Source organism: Triticum dicoccoides, chromosome 2B, assembly GCF_002162155.2.
Source record: "Triticum dicoccoides isolate Atlit2015 ecotype Zavitan chromosome 2B, WEW_v2.0, whole genome shotgun sequence".
Taxonomy (NCBI): domain Eukaryota; kingdom Viridiplantae; phylum Streptophyta; class Magnoliopsida; order Poales; family Poaceae; genus Triticum; species Triticum dicoccoides.
Genome location: NC_041383.1, coordinates 247715478 through 247728035, shown reverse-complemented (window position 1 = coordinate 247728035; position 12558 = coordinate 247715478). Strand labels below are relative to the sequence as shown.

At 47.2% G+C, this 12558-nt stretch overlaps 1 protein-coding gene across 1 annotated transcript; it reads left to right on the top strand.

The window, feature by feature from the left end:
• Window positions 1-10499: 10499 nt before the first annotated feature.
• LOC119367632 (laccase-4-like) lies at window positions 10500-12552 on the top strand. Its single transcript, XM_037633102.1, has 4 exons — window positions 10500-10641; window positions 10730-11255; window positions 11355-12329; window positions 12413-12552. The coding sequence occupies exons 1-4, from the start codon at window positions 10534-10536 to the stop codon at window positions 12541-12543; spliced, it is 1740 nt and encodes a 579-aa protein (XP_037488999.1). The 5' UTR covers window positions 10500-10533; the 3' UTR covers window positions 12544-12552.
• Window positions 12553-12558: the final 6 nt, after the last annotated feature.

Below are 12558 nucleotides of genomic sequence, written 5' to 3'. Positions count from 1 at the left end.
TCGGTTTTTTCTGGTATTGTACCGGGAAGCTTCCAGAAGGTTTCGGAGGATTCCAGAGGGGTCCGGAGGTCCGGAAAATGTTCCACCACGTCCAATACAGCAGCATGGGCTGTAAGGGGGCGCCCTATCCTTAATGGGCCAGGGGCACCAGCCCCCCAAGGCCCATGCGCATGGGAGAGGGGAAACCCTAAGGGGGAGGGCCTCCACTTTACTTGGGAGCCACTCCTCCCCCCTTGGCCGCCGCCCCCAACCCTAGATGAGATCTAGGGGGCCGGCCCCCTCTCTCTCCCACCTATAAATAGTGGAGGGGTGGGAGGGCAGCCGCACCCAAGTCCTGGCGCAGCCCTCCCCCTCTCCCAAGTCCTCCTCCTCTCCCGCGGTGCTTGGCGAAGCCCTGCAGGATTGCCACGCTCCTCCACCACCACCACGCCGTCGTGCTGCTGCTGGACGGAGTCTTCCCCAACCTCTCCCTCTCTCCTTGCTGGATCAAGGCATGGGAGACGTCAACGGGCTGCATGTATGTTGAACGCAGAGGTGCCGTCCGTTCGGCACTAGGATCATCGGTGATTTGGATCACGACGAGTACGGCTCCATCAACCCCGTTCACTTGAACGCTTCTGCTTAGCGATCTACAAGGGTATGTAGATGCACTCCCCTGTCCCTCGTTGCTAGATTACTCCATAGATTGATCTTGGTGATGCGTAGAAAATTTTGAATTTCTGCTACGTTCCCCAACAATATTGCCATGCAACTTTCCACCATTCAGTTCATCATCATCATGACATACTTTACTTTTGCCATATTGCCATTGCATGATCATGTACATATTTGCGGCAAAGCCACCATGCATTATTTTTCATACATGTCACTCTTGATTCATTGCACCATCCCGGTACACCGCCGGAGGTGTTCATATAGAGTCATATCTTTGTCTAGTTTCGAGTTGTAATTCATATGTTGTAATCAATAGAAGTGTGATGATCATCATTATTAGAACATTGCCCCAAAAAAAGAAAAAAAAAGAAGAAAGGCCAAAAGAAAAAAAGAAAGGCCCAAAAAAAAGAAAAAAAAAGAAAATAATAAAAATAAAAAGAAATAAATAAAAAGGGCAATGTTACTATCTCTTTTTCCACACTTGTGCTTAAAAATAGCACCTTGTTCTTCATGTAGTGAGTCTCATATATTGTGCTTCAAAGTGGCACCTTGTTTTTCATATAGTGAGTCTCATAAGTTGTCTTTTTCATACTAGTGGGAATTTTTCATTATAGAACTTGGCTTGTATATTCCTACGATGGGCTTCCTCAAATGCCCTAGGTCTTCATGAGCAAGCAAGTTGGGTGCACACCCACTAGTTTTCTTTTGTTGAGCATTCATTTATAGATCTAGTGCATCCATTGTATGGCAATCCCTACTCCTCATGTTGACATCAATTGATGGGCATCTCCATAGCCTGTTGATTATCCTCGTCAATGTGAGACTCTCTCCTTTTTTGTCTTCTCCATACAATCCCCATCATTATATTCTATTCCACCCATAGTGCTATATCCATGGCTCACGCTCATGTATTGCGTGAAGGTTGAAAAAGTTTGAGATTATTTAAGTATGAAACAATTGCTTGGCTTGTCATCGGGGGTATAGAAGTTGGGAACATCTTTGTGTGACAAAAATGAAGCATAGCCTAACTATATGATTTTGTAGGGATGAACTTTCTTTTGCCATGTTATTTTGAGAAGACATGATTACTTTGATTAGTATGCTTGAAGTGTTACTATTTCTTTTATCAATATGAACTTTTATTTTGAATCATTTGGATCTGAACATTCATGCCACAATAAAGAAAATTACATTGAGAATTATGCTAGGTAGCATTCCACATCAAAAATTCTGTTTTTATCATTTACCTACTCGAGCATGAGCAGGAATTAAGCTTGGGGATGCTTGATACGTCTCCAACGTATCTACAATTTTTGATTGTTCCATGCTATTATATTACCCTTTTTGGATGTTTATGGGCTTTATTTTACACATTTATATCATTTTTGGGACTAACCTACTAACCGGAGGCCCATCCCATATTGCTGTTTTATTGCCTGTTTCAGTATTTCGAAGAAAAGGAATATCAAACAGAGTCCAAACGGAGTGAAACCTTCGGCATCATGATTTTTTTGGAAGAATATCATCTGGGAGGCTTGGAGATCAAGTCAGAAGACCCTCGAGGAGCCCAGGAGATAGGGGGCGCCCCCCCTACAAGGCGCGCCCCCTGTCTCGTGGAGCCCTCGAGCACCTCCCGACCGACTTCTTTCACCTATATATGCCTACGTACCCTAAAAACATCAGAAATCAAGATAGATCGGGAGTTCCGCCGCCGCAAGCCTCTGTAGCCACCAAAAACCTCTCGGGAGGCCGTTCCGGCACCCTGTCGGAGGGGGAACCCATCACCGGTGGCCATCTTCATCATCCCAGCGCTCTCCATGACAAGGAGGGAGTAGTTCACCCTCGGGGCTAAGGGTATGTACCAGTAGCTATGTGTTTGATCTCTCTCTCTCTCTCGTGTTCCCTCTATGGCACAATCTTGATGTATCTCGAGCTTTGCTATTGTAGTTGGATCTTATGATGTTTCTTCCCCTCTACTCTCTTGTGATGAATTGAGTTTCCCCTTTGAAGTTATCTTATCGGATTGAGTCTTTTATGAGAACACTTGATGTATGTCTTGCCGTGCTTATCTGTGGTGACAATGGGATATCATGTGCCTCTTGATGTATGTTTTGGTGACCAACTTGCGGGTTCCGCCCATGAACCTATGCATAGGGGTTGGCACACGTTCTTGACTCTCCGGTAGAAACTTTGGGGCACTCTTTGAAGTACTTTGTGTTGGTTGGATGAATCTGAGATTGTGTGATGCATATCGTATAATCATGCCCACGGATACTTGAAGTGACAATGGAGTATCTAGGTGGCATTAGGGTTTTGGTTGATTTGTGTCTTAAGGTGTTATTCTAGTACGAACTCTTTTATAGATCGATCCGAAAGAATAACTTTGAGGTGGTTTCGTACCCTACCATAATCTCTACGTTTGTTCTCCACTATTAGTGGCTTTGGAGTGACTCTTTGTTGCATGTTGAGGGCTTGTTATATGATCTATCTGTGTTATTATTGTTGAGAGAACTTGCAGTAGTGAAAGTATGAACCCTAGGCCTTGTTTCCTATCATTGCAATACCGTTTACGCTCACTTTTATCATTAGTTACCTTGCTGTTTTTATTATTTCAGATTATAAAAAAACTTTATCTACCATCCATATTGCACTTGTATCACCATCTCTTCGCCGAACTAGTGCACCTATACAATTTACCATTGTATTGGGTGTGTTGGGGACACAAGAGACTTTTTGTTATTTGGTAGCAGGGTTGTTTGAGAGAGACCATCTTCATCCTACGCCTCCCACGGATTGATAAACCTTAGGTCATCCACTTGAGGGAAATTTGCTACTGTCCTACAAACCTGTGCACTTGCAGGCCCAACAACGTCTACAAGAAGAAGGTTGTGTAGTAGACATCAATGCCTTGATAATTATAATCCGGAGCGGGTATTAACCCGTAGGCATGAAATATCATGATTTTGATTGCTCAAGGCAAAATATCCTGGCAACTTAAAGTCCGCTATCAGGGCGGGTTATTAACCGAATACGCTCAAGTATGAGTCATAGAATTAAGACTACATGGCCTGAATTGTGAAAACCATACGTTCACATGAAAGAAGGATATGAATCCAAAATTGTCAAAAAAACAGAAATCCAGAAAAAACAAGGCTTTCATAGGCCGCCAAGCCTAAAACTCAAGTGCTTTCATGGGCCGCACAGCCACTGAGTTAATCCTAGCTCACTGTAAGCCGGTCCTCACATGACAAACCGTCATTTTAACCTTAACAAGTTCAGGGTCTTATTTAAAGATTGACTGTCAAGAGTACGGCGGGTCATTCCAGGATTACCTAGGCGGAGTAACAACGGCATACATGCAGGATAACCCGAAATTTGGTGTTTACACCTGGCTAGAAATCCAATCAAGAGGGTAAGCATAGCTATGCTCATTGAGCAGGAAGCCCCCAAGTGACAAATAAGATAACAGGTAGGCCGGATCAAGAGGGTAAGCGTAGCTATGTTCATTGAATAGGAAGCCCCCAAGTGACCAATAAGACGGCATGCAAGCCGAATCAAGAGGGTGATCATAGCTATGTTCATTGAACAGGAAGCCCCCAAGTGACCCATAATATGATAAGCCAATAAGGCAGGATACTCATGTTTGAACCGTGCATCATGGTAGCAAGTTCTCTTTGGCAACCTTTAATACTTTTTTTAGAACTCGAACTTGCGAGAAATGGATTATTCTTGAACCGGATGTTAAGCCGGATATTGGGAGCTCAAGACTTTGTAGGAGACAGATTTCCCTTAAGCCTAAATCTCTTCTTACAACCCGGAAATTTTCTTTTGAGTTGGAACTTTCTGATTGCTCGACATTTTTAAGACGGAAATTTTCTGACGGTCTTTAAATTTGCACCAATGTGGCAGTAGCCTCTGGGACCGGGTTATTTCCTCTCCAATGACCCGGGGTTCTTGAATCTGGCAAAATTTGCTAAGTCATCTCATCGTAGCCCCTGAGTCTTAAGACGACTCGAGGAGTTGTCTTGAGATTCTTCATTCTTGGCCATATCATAAGATGTATATACTTGGTGTTTAATAACACGATGTGAATCCACAAAAAATAGAGTCTGACCTCGGCGGGTTATAATTGACCCCGTATGATTTGTATCAGTAATCCGGCTAGTGGTTCATCCCAGCTGGTTGTCGAAGTTTAGACAAACCGCACTGGCGACGACTTGTGTGCCTATCCATTGAGCCATTCGGTGGAGGTAGAGGCTGATAAAATATCATGACTTTCTTCAGAGTTGTTGGAATAAACCGAGCAGCAGGAGTGGCAACTTGCGTACGCTCATTAAACAGGTTGTGCACACGGGTGTGGCCCAGTGTGTTGATGTAGACCAGACCACGAGAGCGGATGGTAAAGACGACTGCATCATTAGAGGCGGCATAGACGCGGGCGAGTCGGCCGCGGGTACGAACAGATGAGTCGGTCGTGGCACTGTAAGCCGGTGCAGACGAGCGAGTCAATCGCAGGCACGGTAAGCTGCGGACGGACGAGTCATCCGTGTCATGTTGACGTAAATTGGGCCGCAGAGGCGGCGGCTTGCTCATTTATTAATCGAGCATCATGGCACAATCAGATGCTAGTGCATGATAATGATGGCGCGAGCTATATATCTATGACACGACCATCGCTCTTGCAGTGAACAATTGTCCTGCATCAAAAATATCGCAAACCAGAGTGCTTGTTCTTTAAAGAAATAAAAACATATCAATAAAAATTGACTGGACAGAATTCACTAATTTATCATAGACGATGGATGACCATGTGTCACGTCCACCGAATGTCGAGATTCGCCATAGTATTTCCAATTTTCTTGGCTAGGATGTTGTGGCAATATTCACGCACCATCCGTTGACACCACGTACAGTACCAAATTGGAGATCTAGCAAGAAAAGCTCCAACAGCATTTCAGTTCTTTACTGAGAAAGCCAGGCTCTTTCCACCATATGTGTGAAGCGACAGGTAGTCTTTAGTCTCTTGTACTTAGAAGCGGATGCGACAGTGGGGCGCCGACGACTTAGCAAGGCGGCGATGTTGGCCTTGATGCGGAGCCGCGGGTCACAGCGGCAGAAGTGGCTGGAGGAGAGCCGTTCAGCCGGGCCGGCTCAGCGCGGCTGCGGGTGAAGACGCCTGTAGTGAGGCGGGTCAATAGCAACATCGGCTCACATTTTACTGTGTTGGCACTCGTCCTCACGTTTTCCTAAATTTATTTAAGGGGCTTTGTCAGTCAATCTCAATATGTTGTGCCGGCTCAGTATCTCGAAGGTTCTCGCGTGGGATGCACGTGTATGCGAGCCCCGACGTAGAAGTTTAGGCAGTCCCTTCTAAACCGTGTACACGTATGTACAACTATATGCCAAAAAATACGGCCACGTACGTACGTACGAGCAGAGTCTCAAACGCCTACTCACTCATACGTATGGCCATGGCTCGTGTACATGGAGATACAACAGACGGCAGCAACGGCGTCCTTTTCATCGGAAGCCAACCGGAGCGGAGAAACTGTGTCGTGTTCATCGGGAGGCAACCGAATGCGTCGTGTTCATCGGGAGCCAATCGGCTTGGACGGAACAGCCGAAACAGGGTCTGGCTTACCGAAGTATGGAGGAAACGGCCTTCTATTCAACCGGCTATGGTCGAAACAGGATCCTGTTCATCGGGAGTGGTCTGGCGTACCGCAAAATAGAGGAAACAGACTTCTGTTCGAGTTCCTACAGTCGAAACGGGGTCCTGTTGAAACGGAGGAAATGAACTTGTATTGGAGTGCCTACGGTCAAAATGGGGTCCCGTTCAATGGGAGGGGTGTGGCATACCACAAACGGGACTCCACAAGCTACTATTCATCCACCGTCTACTGCCTCGCTCCAGCCTCCACGGGCTACTGTTCATCCACTGTCGACTTCCTCCAGCCTCCACCTGCTACTGTTCATCCACCGCGTCTTCCTCCTGCCTCCACCAGCTACTGTTCATTCATGGGCTACTGTTCATCCAGTCTCCCCCGGCTACTATTCAACCAGCCCTCCATGGGGTCCTGTTCATCCACCCCCAACCAGCTCGGGCGTGGCAACCTCCTCAATCGGGGTCCTGTTCATCCAGCGGCAACGGCCTCTACTAGCACGGGGTCCTGTTCATACAACCCCCACCGGACTGTTCATCCAACCCGCAACAACGGTCACTGTTCATCAAGAGGCAGCAGGTTCGATCGGTTTCAGTTAGCAGCAATAGCGAAGGAATCTCTCGGGTTCAGCTAACAACTAAGGAATCGATCGCTCGGGTTCAGTAATGTAGCTAGTGCAATCGCTCAGATTCAGTAAGCGAATGCCTCACTCGGATTCAGTTAGAGCCCAATGCCTCGCACACACGCGCGTACGTGTATGAGAGAAACGCGCAAACCTCTGTGCGTCGCTCGGCCCCGACCACCCACCATAACCGGGAACTCCCGAAATTTTCCTCGCCCTCGCTTCTACCATGATTTTTTCCGTCATGGACAACCCAAAGAATGTCATGCAGGTGCGTCCCCGGCCCGCCCAGAACGAAAAACCCATTTTCTGTCATAGAAGTAGGAGCCGACCACATCTATGATGATACAATTATCGTCATAGAAGTGTCATAAGCATGACAGGAAAAAAATTCGTTTGACCCATAATGTCACAGATATGTCTTTTTTTGTAGTGCTTGCACTATGCCCCGGTTGTCTGTCTCAGCGACAACACCCACCTCGATTGCAAGATGGACACCCTACCTGTACGCCAGCAGCTTGGCTTACCCCGATTTAGCGGCTCCTGAAAAAAATGACACGTTCCAACCACGAATGTGCCATGGTAGTCGTGCACGACTCCCCCATTGCCACTGAAACCATCGGGCTTTGTCATTGCGGCGATATTCATCTTGATCTAGCCTAGGTCAAGGGGAGGCCATAGATCTGACACTTGTACCGAGTTTTTTTTTGTAACAGAGGCAAAAGATTTGTCTCATCTATTCATTAGGCAGAAGAGAGTTGTCCGGTTAATTAACGGGAAACCGGGCTAAAACCGTCACAACCGCTGAGCGGCACATATAAGATACTCCACACACGCCACTCTAAAGAGGGCTTCGTCGAGACAACATGCATGCTCATCGTCATCACTCCTCCCCTAGAAGGCGTCTTCGCCATTCCTAAACTCCGAGCAAACGAATCCGAGTTCGCCGTAGGCGATTGCCGACTCAACCCACTATAAAGAGGCTTGTGGAGTTGCATGAAGATCCGTGCCTGAACTCAGCCACCTTCGACCAGACAACGCAGCTCCGACTCTAACAAAGAACTACGAAGGGCAAAACCAGACACGGTTGGCGCCATGAAAGATCACCGAACGGCCCATCTGCAGCCAGTCATTGTACGCCGCAGGGCCCCGCCGTCGCAGTTCAACTTCATGGCAACAAGCAAACCAAGGCAATCTGAAAGGAGCATGAGCTTCACTCCAATCCGCAAGCGACCACCATACATGGTCAACCTGCACCCTAGGATCTTCAATAAGTTTTCCAGCTCGCGTTGCATTGCGACCGATCTACTCAAATAGCTGGTATCCACAGGTAGTAAGAATGGAGAAGATCTTAGTGAGTTATTGCACGCATTTTATCCTTATCTTCTAGAGAAATGTTTTACTGTTTAAGCGCAACCCATAGTATAGTTCTTTTATACCAGTTAATTTTATTATTCAATAAAATTCCTTTTCACTGAAATAAGAACCATGCAATGGTTTTAATCTGGTCATCTGGACAACTAAATTGGTTAATGTTATGCTTAGTATATTTTGAATTATGTAATGTGGGACGAAGATTAGTGTCTCTTTTTAGGGATTCTGGAGGCAACATGCCTTTGGTTGTATGCACTTCACTATTTTGTTTTTGGCTTCCTACTATTGCATTCTAAGTTGTGGGCTGATACTTTCAAAGCTTTCTTACTCCCAATTTCAGATGATATCTTTCGTACGACTGAGTAGTCTTGGCTATAGTTCGACCCAGAAATCAACAAAGAAAATACTTGATTTCAAGGCACATTCCTGATTACCAATGCCTACCTATTTTTTGAGCTTAGTTAACAGAAAGGGTGCAATATGTAGGTCCAGTGAGCTCCAACGCTTTCTCTGACCAAAGACTTTTTTCACGATAACAATAAAGCCTAGGAGCAACTCTGTTCATGGAATAATACTGGAGAGATAGAGTGCTACTGTCTTACATTTTTCAATATTCCTAGCTTTATTTATTTATTTGAAATGCAGGCAAAAGCCGGAAATATTATTCTCACGATATTAAAACCCCTAATCTCTTCACATCCGCGACTACACAAAGCTTTATTCTCATTGCTCTAATAATTGTGGTATTTAAACATTTAAAATGCCTTGTGCGATGATGTTGTGGATTTTGCAACCCATATAATCTCCTGTTCTTTGTCGACAAAATATAATCTCCTATTAGACTGGATGTGATCATAATAATACCTTTTTTAATCACTGGTTGATGTCATGAAGCATAGCTTATTTTGTGGACGGATGCATTGGTTTATGTTTCCAGCCTTTATATTTTCTCTTATAATATAGAGTTGATTACGATGAATGATGTGCTCCACTGTGGAAAATTTCAGTGTTCTTTGCCAATTACCCGTGTGTGTAATTACAAAAAATTGGTTACCAGCATTACCTACTTGATAGGGAAAAACTTGAATACCATGGTTAGCCTATATGTTCACTAGATTTTTAGTCCGAGTAAACTTTTTGTGTTACAACAATTTTAAACATCTCTATTGCCTCTCATGTTGGTACATCAATATATTTTATTCATTTCATTGATATTTTTTCTTAGGATGAATGCTGATTGTTTTCACATGATACGCACGTGCACGCTCACTAATGTATGAAAATATACGAACTTAAAAACGTTGATCGGGTTGGGTGAGGCATCCTTCTCTCCATTGGGAATTGTACAAGGAAAGAAGTCGAGAACACACGTCAAAGATAGAGAGAGATGCCAACAACCTTGTCGAATTGTCAAGTGATCATGCAAACTTTGGTAGATGCACATAGTATACTGATACTGTATTCGTATTGGACTGTAGTAGGTGAAGGAAAGCTAGTGCTGCGAACTGAAGTTACCTTTAGCGATTCTGTGGGACCTGTTTCGGAGGAAGCTAGCTATGCTGGTTGTTATGGCGACAGTGACCGACAGAACTAATTCTCCATTGTGTTGTGCCTTTCTCCAGGAGCTAGCCAATCTTGCTGTACCATGCAAGTGATGTTTCGATGATTAAGCCGCAGAACCTAACTTTGACTGATGTTCTGTTCTGCCTTTTCTCCAGGAGCTAATCTAGAATAGTACCTTGGATTAAACGTCAATTTTGATCGACTACACTGGAAAAGAACATCACAAATCTGTCATATATGCAGTAGGAAGATTGATCCGAAACCACCGAGGAGCACAAAAATCGGCGTTCCTAGCTTTACCTACTTGTAGACCGGCGAGTGTTTTGCAACGGAAGCCGTGCGTGACTAGGAGTAGGAGGCATGCAAATTAAACCAGAGGTGATGGATGGAATGCACTGGCTTTGGCTCCACTCCAAAGCCATAGCACTCCAGCTAGCTCAAGCTCCTGCCTGCCTTGATCGTTCATCCACCGAATCACCTAACGAAAATTGACCACGTAGAAAACCTCAAAGAAATGGGACGGTGGTACGTACGTAGCTGGTGGTACACGCTTGCCACTTCCTACATGTATATATAAACTCAAGTACTTGTTCGAACAAAAGCATTCCATCCTCACCCTCAGCCATACATCTGCTCATCAAGATCGACAAGCTAGCCATGGCGATTTCCTCCCGTCTTCCAGCTCCTTGCTATCTCCTCATGGCGGCGACTCTGATGCTGCTCATCGTCCAGGCACAAAGCATCACTAGGCACTACGATTTCAATGTACGTATATATGCACGTACGCCCACATTCATCTATGCTCTGCATGCATTTTCTCACATGGATGGTGCTCGTCTTCCGATCTCTGCAGGTGCAAATGGCGAACTTGACGAGGCTGTGCGCCAGCAAGAGCATCGTGACGGTGAACGGGGAGTACCCCGGCCCCATGCTGGTGGCGCGGGAGGGCGACCGCGTGCTCGTCCGCGTCACCAACCACGTGGCGCACAACATGACGCTGCACTGGCACGGCATTCGGCAGCTGCGGAGCGGCTGGGCCGACGGGCCGGCGTACGTCACGCAGTGCCCGATTCAGACGGGCCAGAGCTACGTCTACAACTTCACCATCACCGGGCAGCGCGGCACGCTGTGGTGGCACGCGCACATCTCCTGGCTACGCGCCACCGTATACGGGGCCATCGTCATCCTCCCCAAACTCGGCGTGCCTTACCCGTTCGTTGCGCCCCACAAGGAAGTTCCAGTTCTCTTCGGCGAGTGGTGGAGGGCGGACACGGAGGCACTGGTCAACCAGGCGCTCCGGACGGGCGGCGCCCCAAACATCTCAGACGCTTTCACCATCAATGGGCTCCCTGGGCCACTATACAACTGCTCCGCCAACGGTACATTGCGCTCACTATGTGCTTCCATGCATCTTAATCGTCAAAGATTTGTAAACCTGGTAACTAGTATGCTTACCGTGCACTCATGACACTTCGCAGACACGTTCAAGCTGAAGGTGGAACCAGGAAAAACATACCTGATGCGCCTCATCAACGCTGCTCTCAACGACGAGCTCTTCTTCTCCGTCGCCAACCACACGCTCACCATCGTCGAGGTCGACGCAGTTTATGTCAAACCGTTCACTGTCAAGACCCTGATAATCTCTCCGGGCCAGACCACCAACGTGCTCCTCACAGCCAAGCCGTTTTATCCCAAGGCTAACTTTTACATGTCCGCCGCGCCATACTCCGTCATCAGGCCTGGCACGTTCGACAACACCACCGTCGCCGGCATCCTCGAGTACCACAACCCTCACTCCGCCTCCGAGTCAAGCTTCAACAAGGGCCTGCCACTCTTCAGGCCGACTCTGCCGAGGTTCAACGACACCAGCCTGGTCACCAACTTCACCTCCAAGCTCCGGAGCCTTGCCACACCGCAATACCCGGCGGTCGTGCCACAGTCGGTGGACAAGCAGTTCTTCTTCACGGTCGGGTTGGGCACACGCCCTTGCCCCGTGAATGCGACATGCCAGGGGCCTACCAACACCACACAGTTTGCGGCAGCCATCAACAACATCTCCTTGGTGCTTCCTTCCACGGCCCTCCTACAGTCGCACTTCACAGGCATGTCTCGAGGTGTCTACGGGTCAAACTTCCCGGTCATGCCCCTCTCACAATTCAACTACACTGGGGTATCGCCCAATAACACGAACGTGGCCACCGGGACTAAGCTGCTCGTGTTGCCATTCAACGCAACGGTGGAGCTGGTGATGCAGGACACGAGCATCCTTGGCATCGAGAGCCACCCTCTGCACCTGCACGGCTTCAACTTCTTTGTCGTGGGGCAAGGGTTTGGCAACTACGACCCTGTGAATGACCCGACGAGATTTAACCTCGTCGACCCCGTCGAGCGGAACACCGTCGGCGTGCCGGCTGGTGGGTGGGTGGCCATACGGTTCCTTGCTGACAACCCAGGTAAGCAGAATTGCATATACTATCTATTCATGAAGCTGGATGTTTAGCCTATGCTCATACGTGCGATATGCATGTATCCGCAGGTGTATGGTTCATGCATTGCCATTTGGAGGTGCACACGACTTGGGGACTACGAATGGCATGGCTGGTGCTAGACGGGAGCCTACCGAACCAGAAGCTGCTCCCCCCGCCATCCGATCTTCCGAAATGCTAGTCGGAGAGGATCAAA